This window comes from Myotis nattereri (assembly GCF_964212035.1).
Source record: "Myotis nattereri genome assembly, chromosome: 12".
In the NCBI taxonomy this organism is placed as follows: Eukaryota; Metazoa; Chordata; class Mammalia; order Chiroptera; family Vespertilionidae; genus Myotis; species Myotis nattereri.
Genome location: NC_138087.1, coordinates 50,956,384 through 50,974,650, shown reverse-complemented (window position 1 = coordinate 50,974,650; position 18,267 = coordinate 50,956,384). Strand labels below are relative to the sequence as shown.

The 18,267-nt window shown below is 34.7% G+C and overlaps 1 protein-coding gene across 1 annotated transcript in view; it reads left to right on the top strand.

Moving 5' to 3' along the window:
* The window catches only part of AGTPBP1 (ATP/GTP binding carboxypeptidase 1), a 111,610-nt gene that overhangs the window by 36,760 nt on the left and 56,583 nt on the right, over positions 1-18,267 (top strand). Inside the window, exons 7-12 of the mRNA XM_081103329.1 lie at positions 551-682; positions 4,420-4,513; positions 9,536-9,573; positions 12,842-13,050; positions 14,517-14,694; positions 17,139-17,236. Of these exons, the coding sequence (XP_080959455.1) occupies positions 551-682; positions 4,420-4,513; positions 9,536-9,573; positions 12,842-13,050; positions 14,517-14,694; positions 17,139-17,236 (749 nt within the window). The remainder of the gene's footprint in view (positions 1-550; positions 683-4,419; positions 4,514-9,535; positions 9,574-12,841; positions 13,051-14,516; positions 14,695-17,138; positions 17,237-18,267) is intronic.

Genomic DNA, 18,267 nt, shown 5'->3' with positions numbered 1-18,267 from the left:
TCCATTGATTTTGAGAGAGAGTGAAAGAGAGAAGGAAAGACAGAGAGAAACATCGATGTGAGAAAAACACATTGATTGTTTGCCTCCTGCATGAGCCCCAACCAGGGTCAGGGAACTTGCAACCAAGATGCATGCCCTTGACCGGAATCGAACCTGGGACCTTTTGGTCCACAGGCCGACACTCTATCCGCTGAGCCAAACTGGCTAGGGCAGTGGTCTGCAAACTGCGGCCCGTTGAGTGTGGCTTTTCCACAAAATACCACATGCGGGTGCGCATGTACAGTGCGATTGAGACTTCGTGGCCATACTCAAGGGGCCAAAGAGCTGCATGTGGCTTGCGAGCCGCAGTTTGCTGACCACTGGGCTAGGGCATATAAGGAGTACTTTTAAAATCATACAAGAAAATGATTATAATTTTAGATATTTCAGGTCAACTTTACAGTTGTAATATAAATTCATCATATAAGTTTTTAAAATTTCATTGCTTTATGCCATTGTTATTTTACTCAAAGTTACATATAAATACATTGTGTTAATTTTTTATAAACAGACAAAAAATTTGGAGTGAAAGCTAGAATTAATGGAACTCTGAATATAACCCTGAACTTGGTCAAACAGAATTTGCAGAATCATCGCTTGGTTTTGCCTTGTCTTCAGCTTTTACGAGTATATTCTGCAAACTGTAAGTATTTCAGAGTAGTTTTTAGTAAACTCAGTGTTTTGAAGTTACAGAAAATGAAAATGTAAAAGTACCTTAACTCCATAACTCTCTAAAATTTGTGGACAAGGTAAGAGAATATTTAATACGGCTTTTTATAATGCCTACCAGCACCGCCACAGAAGTGATATAGGGTAAGAAGGAGAATTGGCAAAATCTTGAGAATTGTCATGAATTCCTCCAATTTGTAAAAGCTTGTAGTGAGGGGGAGGAGTAGGCAGCTCGTGGGAAATCTGTGGAAGAATGTGAGGGTATTGGCAGCTGGAAAAACTGCCTGCCTATTTGGGTTTTCACAGATGAGAGGAAAGCTGAGAAGGAAGGCAAGTGGTAGCATAGTCACCTGGAGCTAATTACCTTCGGCAATCAGTAGGGAAGTAGCAGAACAGCAAGTTAGTAGTACAGGAGCCCCTGAGGAAACTGGGAAGAAGAGGGATTACCAAGAGAGAACCTCAGATGAAGTATCTCTCCTGTCTTCCTCCCTCCCCCCCGCCTCCCTCCCTGTCTCTGTCTCTCCTTCTCGCTCATATTAGATCCCAAACCCATAAGGTTTTTTCTGTTTCTTGATTAGGAATTGGGGTGGTTAATAAAACGTCTGAAATTGAAATTATAAAACCCACACACGTAGAAAATAAAAAACCCCAACTGATCCAAAAAAATAAAACAGTTGGATTAAAAATAAATAAAATAAACCACTGAATACTGCAATTAAGGAAGAAGCAAGACAGCACAGACAAAATTAGAAGGGATAATGGAATATTAAACAGATGCAGAGGAAATTAAAATCAGCGTACAAAACGTTGGGAGTTATATTTTTGGCGGCATTTTATTGAATTAACCACTAGAAGGCTAGTAAATGGCTTATCTGTAACTTTAAAATAATATTTGTTCAGAGCTGAAAATGTTAGGCACAATTTTCTGATTAGGTAAATTGTTTGCATATTCTGTGTGGAACCTTTCCCCTGCTACACCTGTTTAATTCAGGTCCTCATCACCTGTCACCTAGCACGCAGCCTCCTGATGTCTCTCAAATGTACCTTCCCCAGTGTGCTGTGAGGTCTGACCTGTATTTGAAAATGCAGATCTTATTTTAAAAGAACCATATTTGCGCTATAAAAATTTTAGTGTACATTCTTCTAGCTTTTATCCATACACTAGAGGCCTAGTGCACGAACTTCATGCACTTGGGGGTGGGGGAAGCTCTCAGCATGGCCTGTGCCCTCTCGCAGTCTGGGAGCCGTCGGGTGATGTCCTAAGCCGACAGTAGGACATACTTAGCACTGCCGTGGAGGTGGAAGAGGCTCCTGCCACCACTGCTGCACTCACCGGCAGTGAGCCCAGCTTCTGACTGAGCGGTGCTTCCCCTGTGGGAGTGCACTGACCACCAGGGGGCAGCTCCTGAATTGAGTGGGATAGGGCCGAAACCAGCTCTGTGACATCCCCTGAGGGGTCCCGGATTGTGAGAGGGCGCAGGCCAGGCTGAGGGACCCCACTGGTGCATGATTGGGGCCAGGGAAAGATGTGGGAGGTTGGCCAGCGAGGGAGGGACTGCAGGAGGGCTCCAGGGTGTGTCCAGCCCATCTTACTCAGTCCTGATCAGCTGGACCCCAGCAGCAAGCTAGCCTGCTGGTCGGAGTGTATGCCTGCTGGTGGTCAGTGTACATCATAGCAAGCGCTTGAGCAGCCTTAGCATATCATTAGCATATTATGCTTTGATTGGTTGAATGGATGACTGAATGACTGGACACTTAGCATATTAGGCTTTTATTATATAGGATTATTAAAATGTATGTTTTATCTATTTACTGTCTGTTGGTGCTATTTTGCTGGGGTCCAACCCCAGCGGGTCCAGGGGTCCCCAAAGGTGTGGACGGATTCGGTGAAGAAGGAATGACATGGAGACAGCGTTCAGTTGATCAGCAGCCTAGCCAAGATCTCTAGCCAGGATCTCCAGCCAAGTTCTGGTCTGGATCTCCAGCGAAGTTCTGGTTAGGATCTCCAGCCAGGTTCTGTCCAGGTTCTCCAGCCAGGTTCTGTAGCCAATTTCCCTCGCTAGGTTCTCCAGCCAGGTTCAGTCACCAGGTTCTAGTCAGGTTCTCTTGCCATGTTCTATCCAGGTTCTGTAGCCAGGTTCTGTCTCTAGGTTCTTCAGCCAGGTTCTCTCGCTAGGTTCTGTCTCTAGGTTCTGTGGCCAGTTTCTGTCCAGGATCTTTTGCGATGTTCTCTCCAGCGAAGTTCTTCTGTCTCTAGGTTCTGTGTAGGTTCTGTCTTCTAAGTTCTGTGTTCTAAGTTCTGTGTGTTGCTGTCTTGTTACATCTGTATTTATACCAGTTGATTCAATCCTATCAATCTCTATTACAAAGGTTAGGGCGTTTCTTATCTCCATTCCAGGGAGTAAGATTATGTAGCTTAAGCATGATTGTTCATAGTTAAAGTGATTAACTACCCGCCTGGCACTTAGTTGAGGGGTTTTATTCCCTCCCTAACTTCAGGGGAAAATCCCTACCTGGGGAAACAACCTTTCTCAGAGAGGAGACCTTGGTTAAAACACATAGTGCCAAGAAGGTGAGCAAATATATTAAGAACAGTATGCCATATATGCCAGGTCCTTTGAAACAGCAAGGATGGACCGGCTCCCGGCACTATTTCACGCACACTGTTTTTTTATCTATTATTTTCCAATAATTGTGTTTGTGTGTGTGTGTGTGTGTGGGGGGGGGGGTATTCCCTATGGTTGAAAGAATGAACAACTTTTAAGATCCTTCATAATTTGCTTTACCCAGCTCTTCTTCTCATTAGAATGCTTTTGTCTGATACTATATGTTTAACTGCTCATAACCATTGTGTTCATTGACTATCTATGTTTCTGTCTCCAGAGATATTTCCACAGCCACTTCCTCCCCTTACTACAACTCCCATCCTAGCTAACTCCTCCTCATTTGTAAAGACTGAGTCCAGAGCCCTGGCTGGTTTGGCTCAGTGGATAGAGTGTCAGCCTGTGGACCAAAGGGTCCCGGGTTTGATTCTGGTCAAGGGCACGTACTTTGGTTGCAGGCTCCTCCCAGGCCTGGGCCCTGGTCAGCGTGCGTGCAAGGAGGCAACCAGTCGATGTGTTTCTCTCACATCCATGTTTCTCTCTGTCTTTCCCTTTCTCTTCCACCCTCTCTAAAAATCAATGGAAAAATATCCACAGGTGAGGATTGAAAAAAAAAAAAAAAGAGGCCAAGCCCAGACATCCGTTTCTCCAGAAATGCTTTCTGTTTCACTAAGAATTAGGGACTCCTCCCTGTTGTGATCTAAATAGCCTGTAACCCTTCATCTATTTAAAAAGTACTTTAGTATTGATTTGTTTACTGTTACTGTCATTCTCCTCTAAACTGTTCCTTATTTTTGTCTCTCAATCCCCATGACCTGGTATTTAGTAGAGTTTTTGAAGAAACAAATGAAGCAACTTAAAAGTATTTTTTTAGAAGTAATATTTTACTGTTTTCTATAACTTCTTTCAGATTTTCCTGCAACTTCCCCTAAAAATAAAGTAAAAAAATTATACCTTTAAGTGATTGGCTAAGGTGGACTATATGAGGGTACATGAGTTATATTTACTGAACAATTAATATATATTTTGACTATGTTTCACCAAGTATATGTACATTCCTACTTACCGAATCTTTAAAATCATTTAAAATTTTTTCTTCCCCTCCCAGCTGTGAATTCAGTATCCTTAGGGAAAAATGGAGTTGTGGAACTGATGTTTAAAACCATCGGACCATTTAGTAAGAAGAATTCGGGTCTTATGAAGTAGGTAAATGTTTTGAGTGTAAATAAAGATATCCTTTGTTATTCTGGGTCTCATCATCTTGATCTGTACAATGAATAGTAGAGTTAAATTTTAGATAGTGATTTTATTATGATAAGGATTTTCTTTACTATAAAGTTTAATTTTAAAAATATATCAAAATTAGAAAACTTTAAATTCATTGAATATAGTGTTATGGAAATTTAGACTTTGAAAATTTCTAGATACTATAAGAGGAAAAAAGTTTATAGATTATCATTCACTCAGAAACATTTATTGAGTGCCTACTATATTCCCTACCAATTTTTCAATCTTCTAATGACCACGTCATTCATTCTCACAATTATCTGAACATATTTTTAATTTATACTTTTTTTTTTTCCAAAATAATGTCATTCTTTAAAACACATACACACACATTTATAGGTCTTTCAACCTCAGAAAATAAAAAAAAAGCCGTATTTTCTTAGGCCATATTAGAGGTCATACTTCAAAAAATTTTTTACGTGGAATTTTTCAAATATACATAGAGTTTACATTATGGTAAGCTAATTAATTGTCTTGAATAGTTATATTAATTACTTATTATATGCAGTTGTCAGCACTCTGCCATTTTTTTTGTTTATTTCCTTACATGCTTTATTTTTGTTGGGTTATTTTAAAGCAAATCCTAAATGTCATATGAATTTCTGTTAGCAAATCTCAGATATTTTCTAATTTTTCCCTTAAGAACTTCAGTATATCTCTACTAAATAGGGACTTAGAAAATGACCACTATACTATAATCATACTCAGCAAAATTATTAATTCCTTAATATAATCTAAAATTCAGTCTGTGTTCAAGGTTTTCCAGGTGTCTCAGTATGCCCTTTGACAGTTGGCTTGTTTGAATTGGGATCCAATCCAAGGTACACACATTATTCCTTAGGAAATTTCCAAACCTACTCAAAAATAGAAGGAATTGAATAATGAATCCTGATATGCCTACCCATCATTCAGTTTCAACAAAAATCAACATTCTGTCATTTTTATTTCATCTTTCCCTTCCTAGTTGTCCCCCCGCCTCCACCCTCAGAGTATTTTAAAATAGATATCAGCCTTTACATTTGTTCTGTAAATTCTTGTGTGCGATTGCTATCAGACAAGGAGCTTTTTACTTTTAGTGTTACCACAGTATCATTTCTTTGCCCAACAATATTAATAATTTCTTAATATCCACTGATATTTTCTGATTATCTAAGAAATCTTTTTTTTTTTGCAGTTGGCTTGTTCAAATCAGGATTCAAATAAAGTCTATACATTCTATTTGATTACTATGTCTTATAATCCTTTGAAATCAATAACAGTCCCCCTATTTTTTTTTGGTTCTGTTTTGTTATTTGTTGAAGGACCTGGGTGCTGTCTTATAGAATGTCCCAGCATTGTGGATTAAGATGACTGTATCCTGGGGTCATTTAAACATGTAGGTATATCCCTCGAATTTTATGTAGACTGATAGAGCTAGAGGCTTGATTAGATTTGGGTTCTTTTTATTCCAATAAAAAAATGTTTCATAGGTGGTGATAGTCACTCTATTTCACATCACTTAAGATCATTGAGTTGATGTAATCCATCTACTTTTCACCTGGTAATTTAGCAGTATTTCATGACATTGTCCAGGTCATTGACTTTGCTAATTTTCTCATTCTTTCTGCTTTTATTAGCTATGATTCTTTTATAAGGTAGAACTTGTCCACGTTAACTATTTGATTAAATTCTACTAACAAGATTCAGAACATTTTCAGTCTCCTTACCCGTTCTTAGTAAAGGTAAAATATTTTAGCTTGTATTCTTTTGAAAATGGGAACTTACTTGCACATATAATCATTTATTAAATATTACTTGGTAGGATAACTTAACAAACTTGTGCAAAGATCATATACAGTCTTAGAGCATCTGATGAAATGTAACAAGACAAGGACAATGATTGTGTCACAATTAGTAAAACCAGCTTGGTGTAGTGTAGTTAGTGGGCTCTGGAGGTAGGCAGAATGGGTTTGTGTACTGGCTCCATGACACAAAGTAAGTTACCTAACTTATGCCCCAGTTTCCTGTCTGTAAGGTGGTAATATTAGAACGTACATCATAGGGTTGGTGTGAGGATTTAATGAGATGATTCCTACAATTAGCACAATGCTTTTATTAAAGCAATGTAATTAATTTAGGTAGGAAATGTGGTAATGTGCATGTGAATTCTAAAAGTACATTCTTTATTTTTGAATTTATATACCATTTTCTCCCTTGATATTTAAAGTATTTTATTATTTATCTTTTGTCTAATGGTTTTGATCTACTTACAGTCTACATTATTCTATTGTAACCAAGTTACCAACTCTAATGTAAAATGTCCCTAGGAGAAACATTTCACAATATCTTTGTGATCTACAACATGGAATATATCCAAAACCATGTAGAAATCAGTGAGTCTAAACTTCTGAGAAAGGGGTATTGTTACATAAATTACCCCTTAATTCTTTTCTATTTGTATTTTAAAAAGAAAAACAAAATCTTAAGCTTTATTTTTACTTTAAAAAGAAAAATCACTCATTGACCAAACATGTATATCTTGATCTCTTCATCACCGTAGAGCCCCCTCCCCCTTAATTAAGATATCTCAGCATCTAGCATTTGTATCATACTTTTTCTTCTCCTTAAACAATGCCCTGAATTTCATGGAAGAAGATTGAGGGATATTATTTATGTTTGAAAGGTCTTGCTTCCCTTTAGGATTTCCCTTTCTTCCAACTTTAGGTTTTGGATTTAAGTACTGTTAATCCAAAAGGAAGCAACTCCAGAAGTTACTGTAACTCTGTCTTTTCAAGTTACAATAGTTTTGGAGATTACTGCAAGGATTGATCCCCACCTTAACGTAACTTCATGAATACCGGGGGTTAAGTTCTTCTTCCTTTACTGCTCCTAAATAGATAAGCCACAGGCCGCTGTCTAAGCCATTGCTGGTTGTATTATTGTGTGTGACATATGAAGATTGAAAAAACACGTGTGTGAGGAAGAATAAAATATTGGTACTGAGGAGTTCTAATCAATTAACATAATACAAATTATGCATTTCAAAAAATCTATTCTAAAATTCTTTTGTAATTTTTATATTATAAAATCCTACTGGCTTATAAGTGTGGCTGTAAAATTTCAGAAAATCCTTTATACTGAAGTTTTAAAAAAATACCATTTAAATAACATGTTGGTAAAAGTATTGAGACAACTTTGCACCAAACTTCATAATTTTTTTTTAATCTAGTGGAACTGTGGAACAAGCATGGAGTCAGAACGGGGTTCATGTTCCAGTTGTGTCAGTCTTGAAGAATAAATGTCAAGGATTGCAAACTGTCAGAAGCACTTTGATTTGGTTCAAATGTGTTGCAAACAGCTGCCAGCAGGGAGAAAAAGCTATTTTTTAAAGTACTCTATGATTTTTATAGTTTGAATGAAGACTTAGCTGTAGATGGGAAAGTCCTATGAATTCATTGCAAGTGATTGCACCTAAGTGATTGTATTAGTTTCCTAGGGCTGTTGTGACCAAGTACCTGGTACAAATTTGGTGGCTTAAAATAACAGAAATTTATTGTCTCGCAATTCTGGAGTAGAAGCCCAACATCAGCTTGTCAGCAGAGCCAGTGGTCCCTCTAAGTCCTTTAGGGCATAATCCTTCCTTGTTTCTCCCCAGCTTTTGGTGGGTTGCTGGCAATCCTGGGTGCTCCTTAGCTTATAGCTGCAATATTTCAAACTCTGCCTCCATCATCACATGGGTTCTCTCGTTTATGGCCTTGGAATTATTGTTTCAGGTTTTCCTATGAACCAGTATCCATCTTCAGTCTTCTAATTAATTATGTTCTTTACTGTTACTCACATCTGGTCATGCTGTGTCTCCTTTACCACTAATGTATGCAGCTTTGTTTTTGGTTTTAACTTCTTGAGTAGCTTTTGCACAGATGTGTACATTTTACTACATTAGCTAGATTGTAAAATTATCTGTGGAAGACAAATTTGTTTTCTAATTTTATACCCATGAAGACCCTGCTTTTGTGGGTATCTAGTAGGCATTCAACAAATGCTTAATGATGAGTGAAATATGTAAGTTTAACAGTGTACATATTTTTATGCAAATATAATTGTTGAAATCTTACTAAGAGGAACTGTAACATGTAGCCTTATATTCTTAAAGCTACTGAAATTAAGTGCCATTACTTCAGTAACTCTTCCTTAAAAAACTGTTTGAATTATAGGTTTTCATAGTAATATTTATGTGTATGTTTAAAGCTGATTAATGGCAGTTGATTTTACTGTGGGTAACTGAGTGTTTATGTGCAAAGAAAATGTAAGTAAGTACCTTCAGTTTTGGGGGCTGTTTTTTCATTCTCTGATGGGCAGTAAGAGTTTTTGAGATATGAATTAGGTTCATTATTCTCATTGGTGCCTTAGGACTGAAAAATGTTAAGGGGCTCCTCCTTCCTCTTATCCAACCTTCTAGTTCCAGTATTTTGTATTTATTATTACCTTAAATATTAGGATTATCGCTTGATAGGGCTAAAATACTTTCTAGTCAGACAGCTACAAATATCTATAGAATTTAATAGTTATGAACTTTATTTGTGTGAAACTTGTTTTTAATTTCTTTGTGACTCTTAATAATGCTTTTGTGTGAACTCTGCTAGGATCAGATACAGGTACAACAACTGGTTTAATTCATCTAACCTCTGATATAACGACTTAGGTATTGTTAATGTTCTCCTTTTTTTATTTCTTAAAAATTTTTTTGGGGTGCTTTTCTGTTGATATTTCAATCTTCCTGTATTCAGTTTTAACCTTAAGGGAGAAATATATACAGAGAAACGCCATATGTAATTGACTCTAACAGGAATGGCTTTTGGAATAGATAATAATTACTTATCTGAAAAAATTGTATGAATTTACTATTGTAGATTAATTTTACTAGTTTTGTTGTTGTTTGTGTTTTCTCATGTTGACAGGGTTGCTTTAGACACTCTTGCTGCATTGCTAAAATCAAGTAAGTTTTTAAATACTAGAACTTCTAGATAATATTTTTCTGAGTATTTTATCTACAGTGTTAAACTGGAAATGTAGCGTTAGTCTATAGTTATAAAGCTGGTTTATAATTACTTAATGTCAAAGTTGATTTTACCTTTTAGTACTGTTGTTGGATGTGCCATAACTAATGTCATTTATGTTTATTGAGCTATAATTTATTAAAATACATTGACTTCCTTTTTCTAAGTGATTACTATAAACATAAAGCCCTGTTAATAGAAGAAAGTAATATGTAAATATTATGTAAGTATCATTTTTTAAAGTAAAGTTAACATGGTATTGAGTATGTTTACTGTGAAGACTGTCTTGAATAATTACTCTATGTATAGCATACATAATTTTAATTTAGAGCCCTTTTATTAGAAATTTTATGTCTACCATGAATCCAGATGGCTACTGATGTAAATTTACAGTTTACTAAATTAATTGACAAACTATGGCTCTATCTTCAAAACTGAGGCGTTGGAGTAAATGTGCCTTATGATGCCTGGGAAGAGTGATTATCTACGTTATGTTTCTTCTCACCAAGATACTCAGTATCTCCATTTTAAGTAATGATTTTCATTAGCACCCATATTTCCATTGGTTGATTAACATTTACTTAACCATAATAACATTTTAGTCCCAAAAAGCTATGTTGATGGCTTTTAATGTTATTTTCCCCTCAAACTATCAAGGGTAGACCAATTTTTTTCTTAAATTTGAATGACCAGAACTCTTTATTTGAATATAGTAGCAAATAAGTAATTGGTAAATCTGATATTTGGCAAAGTAATGGTTTATTAAATTAAAAAAAATCACCTTAGGTGTTAGATTATAAACTAGAGGCCTATTTTTAAATGTACTATGGCATTTTGGAGCATTCTTAGTCATTGACTTCTTTTGTGGGGGGACAGTAATTTACTTTAAAAGGATAATTAAACTATTGTAATAAACCTGAGAGAGTATAAAGCAAAGAATGTATATACAAAGTGCAGAAAGATAGGCAGCTTAGTTATCATCACTGGGGTGTAGATCAGATGCTGCAGTGTATAGGGGAACCTAAGTGCATTTTAAGTAGCGAGAGAAGAGATGTAGGCTGATCGTAAGGTAAGTGTCCTGAACACATGAATAAAACCGCCTTTATTAAACTGTTTTATTGTGCTCAGTTGCAGGTTACTCTGTACCCTTCTCTTTAGGGTCACTCAGTACCTGTGTTTGAGTTATGGGCAAGTTTGTTTTATTTGAATGTTAATAAAGAGTTTCAATATTCCTCATAAATACCATTTAGGCTATTGAGAATTACAGTGGAGACATAGTTTGGAACAGGAGTTACAATGACCATAATGTCTTTTTAAGAAACTCATATTCATATCTAGTTAGTTAAAGGCTTACTGTTATATATGCCAACTGGAATAAACAAAGTGTGTATATGAATTTAAAATATATGAAACTTGGGGGGGGGTAATGTGGGAATAAGGACACATATGTAATAACTTACTTAAGAAATTAAAAAAATAAAAATAAAATACATGAAACTATCTATTGCTAGTCAAAACTATTTAACTGATACTGCACATAGCCACAATTTTAGCAAAACTAGCTCTTCTAATCATGATAGAGCAGTGGTTTTCAACCTGTGGGTCGCGACCCCTTTGGGGGTCGAATGACCCTTTCACAGGGGTTGCCTAAGACCATCGGAAAACACATATATAATTACATATTGTTTTTGTGATTAATCACTATGCTTTAGTTATGTTCAATTTGTAACAATGAAATTGGGGGTCACCACAACATGAGGAACTGTATTGAAAGGTCGCAGCATTAGGAAGGTTGAGAACCACTGCGATAGAGGTTTTAAAGCTTTTGGATAAGAACCCCCACTCCTTCCCCACCCTGGGAGTGTCTTCCAGTTTCCTCATGTAAGAGCATAATTTCTGAGAAGGCGTCAGTAAGGTTGATTTCACCGTCTTAAGCCTTATGTTTCAGCTATATATTAGCACTAGTAATTCTTTGAGGCAACTAAAAACAACGGAGCTTTACTGTTGCATTATCTTAGTGTCTATGTCATGAGGCAGGGGGTCATTTTATAGGTAAATTCAGATTAGGAAGGGATTAGTATTTCTTTTTTTAAAAATTATTTTTATTGATTTCAGAGAGGAAGGGAGAGGGAGAGAGAGATAGAAACATCAATGATGAGAGAGAATCATTGAAAAGCTGCCTCCTGCACGTCTCCCACTGGGGATCAAGCCCGCAACACGGGCATGTGCCCTGACTGGAATTGAACCCTGACCTCCAGGTTCATAGGTCAGAGTTTAACCACTGAGCAAGACTGGCCAGGAGGGATTGGTATTTCTTTGTACAACCTAAGATGGGTTGGACTCCACTTTATTTTGTGCTCTTATGATAGGCCCACCCAGTGATGCTGGGTGGTTCAAGATGTTGCTGTGATAGGATTCCTTTGCTGCCATCTTAGTTAAATGCACCCATTTGGTTAATAATCTTAAATATTAACACTTTAAAAATAATAGAATAGGTCAGATTGGTGGATTTTTAAAAATCTATCCCAATAAATTTGACCATTTATAAAAAAAACCCTTAATGTTTTTTTCATTACATTAAAAATTAATGATTAGAAAGTACTATCTCCTAATTACATAATGCTTCTTATATTTATTTACTAAAAAGTTTTACAGGTATTTTTAACTTAGCATTTAGTATTTATATAATTGGGATAATTAAAGCAATTAATTTCAATGGAAACACAAAGTTTGTAATAACAGCTACAACCCAATGTAGTTAATTTTAATGGAAGCACACAAAGTTTGTAATAGAAGTTACAACCATGATAATGGCTTTTAACAAAACCATTTTCACAGCTAGTAAGTTAAAGCCTTGTATAGTCCATTTATTGTAAACAAAGTCTGTATAATCCTGTTTTAAAATACGTGAAACCTTCGTTAGTATTAACATTTAAAAAGCTGTAGCCCTAATTGTATTAAACACATATCTATTATTTATTAACGACAAAACAATATATGGGCAGGTTTCTGGAAAATATCATAATGTACTAACTGGAAGATATATTTATTTTGTTAGATAAAAATGTTTAAATATGTGGTTGCCATTTTTTTGATAAAAAATTTTAACAATTCATTACAATAGTGTGGTTATATTTTTAAATTTGATTTCTACTATTTTCTCTGGTCATTTAAAAAATATTCTTTCTCAATTTTCTTTTGTTAAAGAAACAAATGCCAGGAGAGCTGTAGACAGAGGATATGTTCAAGTCCTTTTGACAATTTATGTAGATTGGCACCGCCATGACAATCGGCACAGAAACATGCTCATTCGGAAAGGAATTTTACAGAGTTTAAAAAGTGTTACAAATATCAAGTTGGGAAGAAAAGCATTTATTGATGCCAATGGGATGAAAATTCTCTATAACACTTCGCAAGTAAGCTTTTTCCAATTATTGTGATTATGTGTCAATAATATGAGTTGGTTCTTAAGAAAACTTAGTATTTCTAAAAATACCCTAAAAGTAAGATACATATATTTTAAAAAAATTAGAAAACAAAGGCATTTCTCACATGTGACCACTGAGTTGGAGAAAGTGCTTAATCCATATATCTGCAGTGTGAGATTTTATCCCCACAGGTAAAAGCAAGATACATAAATCTATCCATGTAGCCGTATTTCCTACCATTTAGCCATGCTGTCTAAGATGTGCAGTTGGCTATACTCAGTTTTGCACGTTTCCCTCATAAGGTATTTATGGATTCTTTACAGCTGGTAATGCAGTTCTGTTGTTTGTGAGTGTTCTCAATGTTTTCCTCTGGATAGTGCATTTTTAAATGGAGAAGGTACAAAAGTGAAACCTGGAGTTAGTGTTCCTAGTTCTGCCAGCTGTTGTACTAAACCTTGACAATACCTTTAATAAGACTTGTTCTAGCATCTGTAGAAGACTGTCAGCTATGGGAGATAGGGATGTTGCAACACAATCCTTTGTTTTTAGTAGTCTGTGATTATCAGAAAGAAAACTGTCCTTTTGAAAATTCCAGCCAGTTATCCTACCTGTGCCTCTTGGTCTTTTATACAACTGACAATCTCTTTCTGCTTGAGAGTAGTTAAGATATAAGGACACCCATTTTATGTTTACTCTTAGCTTTTTTTTTCTTATCAATCATATAACCCCCCCCTTTTTTTTTTTTACTTTTTTTTTTATTATTTCTAATATAGGCAATGGATGACTTTGGTTATGCCACTTAACATTGCTGAGCCTTAATTTCTCATCTGTTTTGACAGGTCTGATGTGAAGACTTGTATTGAAAATTTTACAGGGTATCAAAGTGCCATCGAAATGTCAATAATGATGATGATATATGATACAGTTTTAAATCCCCTATATATTAGACCTTCTCAAGATTAGATATTAGGACAGCAGATTAAACTCTTAAAACTTAAAACTGATATTCAGACTATTTTTTATAGTTGAATAGCTAACGTATTCGAGGTGCTATTGCATGATAACTGATAAAATTTTGAGAACGGTTCAGCCAAGTTCAAGTTCTTTTTTATTTCTTACTATATTTCTTGCTTAATTTTTTTTTAAAAAGTGAGTGCTAAGCTAGCTAAATGTGCCTATGTCCATCATAGATATAACTTAGTACTTTGGTGACTTTTAGTACCAAAGATGGCACTGATTTTTGCATAGTTAAAATATTTAAGGTAAAGTACTACTAAATTTGCCACATGAGGTTCTTAATCTGAAGAGTCAAAGCTATTTTATAATGACATTGTTAAAATATTGTTTTCTTGTGATATTTCTCTTAAAAATTATTAATATATTACTTTCTGAAGTAATGTGAAATTGGTTCAGTTACTCACCAAAGGCACATTCTTTTTTTTCTTAAAAAACAGGAATGTTTGGCAGTCAGGACCCTTGATCCTCTTGTCAACATCTCCAGTCTGATAATGAGAAAGTGTTTTCCTAAAAATCGTCTGCCACTGCCAACGATTAAAAGTTCTTTCCATTTCCAGTTGCCAGTTATTCCTATGACTGGACCTGTGGCTCAGCTCTACAGTTTGCCCCCTGAAGGTAGGACCACATGCTCATGGCTGGCCTTCAGTGGTTCTTGGGATTGTGTGACTCTGTCGACTTTTTTTTTTTTTTTGTATCCAACTCTCCAGCAAAAGAGGGTCTTAAAGAACACAGTAAATGTTCACATTGTATTTTAGTTAATAAATATTTCTTTAAATATAAGAAATTGTGGTCTAGTAATGAAGGGAAGTGGGTGGGATTTGTTACAAAAATGTAAATGTGAACTGAAAAAACGTAAGCATCATATAGGACCATCACTTGGTAGTTCATATAACATTTCAAGGTATAAGAATGTAAACATTAAATGTATAAGTAATTATATTTGACTTTCATTTGTAGCTTTTTCATGAACTTCATTTTTTAAAGTTAAAAATACTTAATCAGAAAACTCCCCCTCCCCCAAAAACCCAGTCATCAAAAATGTTTTATAAACATATGAAATTATCAGAAGTCGACTATTTGCCATTTTCCATACAATACTGTGGGTACATAGTAAAGAAAGTAAGAGTTTAAAATTTTTAATCTGGGGGAAAAATAGAATTTTTTGCTAAGATCTAGAAAAAAATGGAAAAGAGAAAGTTGTCCAGACTACTAATAGAATTTCTGAGGTATTGTCACTTGATCACTTCTTTTGGGAAAAAAATTTTTTTGAGGGTACCTCTTTTATATTTAAAAGCATTATTTGAAATCAGTGGTTTAAGAGAATTGAGTAATTATAGTTAGTTTTATTCTTGACACAGATTTATTAGTGGTATTTATCCCAGAGTACACTTTTATGATTTTATTTTAGAATATTTAATTATTGAAGTATAAGTTTAGTCCACACAAAGTACAAAGTTTAGTTGCACAAAATATTAAAATGGATTATTCAGAAACTTCCTTTAAAAGTTTTAAAAGTCTAAAATCAAGTCTGGGAACTTGAGTAAGGTAGCTAAATAAAAGCAGTTATTTTATATTTTCTTCCCATGCCATTTAAAATTACTAACAGACTTTAAAAATATAGGAAAATATGTGCTGAATCTAAAAACTAATTCTCATGAAATAAATGTAGAACATGCAAAAAACATGGCAGAAATATAGATAGATTAAGAAGAGTGTCATCTTTTCACTCACCCTAATATGAAATGCAGTATCTCTGAGTCCAAAGTTAAGTTAGTGCCCAATTTGGAGGGACAGTAAAAAAGCAGTTGGGCCCTCGCTGGTTTGGCTGAGTGGATAGAGCGTCGGCCTATGGACTGAAGGGTCCCGGCTTTATTCTGGTCAAGGGCACATGGCAGGGTTGTGGGCTCGATCCCTCCAGTAGGGGGTGTGCAGGAGGCAGCCAATCAATGATTCTCAGCATTGATGTTTCTATCTCTCTCTCCCTCTCCCTTCCTCTCTGAAATCAATAAAAATATGTTTTAAAAAAGCAATTGGAATCCCTTTCTCTTCTGTATCTCAGTGTAGGATTATGGGGTTTAAGTGCTAATTTTAACTGGCAGGAAACTGGTGAGACTTGTCTGTGATATGATAGGCAATAACACTGGGAGGGAGATAGGATATACCTCTTAATGTCCTTTATACAGTGTCTAGAATAATCACATGTACAGGGAAAGCTGATTTCTAGTGCAAAAAATGACAGAGATGACATGTAAGGGGAAGGTCCTATTAGCAACTGCATAGGTAGAAGGAAAAATACCATTTTCCTGTTATTTTCTCACCTATCAGGCTTCATAACATCAAACTTCATTATTTCTTTTTTATCTTCCTCAGCTAGTTTTGTGAAGATAGACTGTCATCATCATTTTATCCTCAGCATCCATTAGATTGCATGAGGCATAATAAGTGTGCACTTAACATTGGTGGATGAATGAATTGAGTTAGCCTCCATTCTTATTTTCTTAGATATTAAATGCCTAAAGATAGACAGCTTCTACTTGTTTACTCTTTTCTGCTCTTTAACCTCCTGAGCTCCACATCTTTAAAAAAATTCCTAGCACACACCACAGTACATGGTACATGGTAGTCACTGAAATAAATAAATGGGAAGTGAATTGTAAAAGGGATGAAATGGGTTATTGAAATTTATCAAAAATAGGAAACAAGTTGCTTTATTCAGGCTGTTGCAACTTAAGACTTTTTAATTTTTATTTTTTTGGTAAAGAATCACTAGATGCAGGTGGTACTTAAGACATTAATTTTTAAAAACAAACATTAGTCAAAAAGGCCATTCACTTTTATAGTGCTTTTCCAAATTTTAAAACACTTTCACTTTATCTCATAGGTTTTTGAACACCTGGTACAGCCTTAGAGACATTTTTAATAAGAAATTTAATTTAACTTTCCTTTGATAATTGAAATACTTTATGTATATGTATAAATATAACATTCTACCTTTGGATGTGCATGTTGTAGAATGCTTACCTCTGACCTACTTACTTATAGCACATTTTGTATCACAGTGGATGACGTAGTAGATGAAAGTGATGACAACGATGATATTGATTTAGAGGCTGAAAATGAAACTGAAAATGAAGATGACCTAGATCAAAATTTTAAGGTTAGTATAAATGTCTGTCTTCAGTCTACTTAATAAATTATATACACAGTTGTAAAACAAAGATTGGATAAATGGACATAGTTAATGGTAGATTAATTTGTTCTAGGCACATCTTTTTATCATGGCTGACTATGGACAGTAAATTATTGAAAGAGAAAATAATGTTGCTTTGAATGCATTGGTCTGAAAAGGGTTAATGCATTCTTTCTTCACTATGCCTGTTATACAGATAAATTCATTTCAATATTAAAAAGTTTTTATTCTGTATGTAAATATAAAATAATATATTAAAATTATATTTATATGCATTATCAATGAAGATGTAGGAAGTGATAAAACACTTTAAAGTACCATTTACAGTAGCATCAAATCATTAATTGGGTAAATATCTTATACAATATATACAAAAGTTTATATCTTGACAATCACAAAACACTGGTTGAAGAACTCCTAGATGATCTGAAGAAATGGGTAGATATAACATGTTTATGGATTGGAAGATTTAATACTATTTACAGGCAATTTTTTTTTAAGTACAGAGCCACTATTTGTAAGGCTATATTTTCACAAGATAATATTGAATATTGATCTAGTAAACAGAAAAAAGTAATGCCTCTGTAATTTTTTTGTTATTTTGAAAGCATTGTCTACTTTATTAGATACTAATAAAGAAAATTATATATTTTTGATTCATCAGTGCATAATTTAAGATGTATGAAATTACATATTCAAGTAATATTGATACAATAATTAACATGATACTCTTTAAGTAAAACCAGCCTTTATTATATATGGCCATGGAAAAAATCTTTTTATTGGTTATACAAGTTATAGCTAAATTCCTGAATGAGAAATACATAGTATGTTTTTTCTTTTAAATTGCTTATTGATAGGAAATGTATATAGTTAGGTACGTGTATATAAAACATTTTAAGGATCGAAGCATAGTAGACTAAGGCAGAAAAATAAGCAGTTAACTATGTGGTAGATAAATGCAACATTAAAAACAAATACCAATTGAAAATTAATAT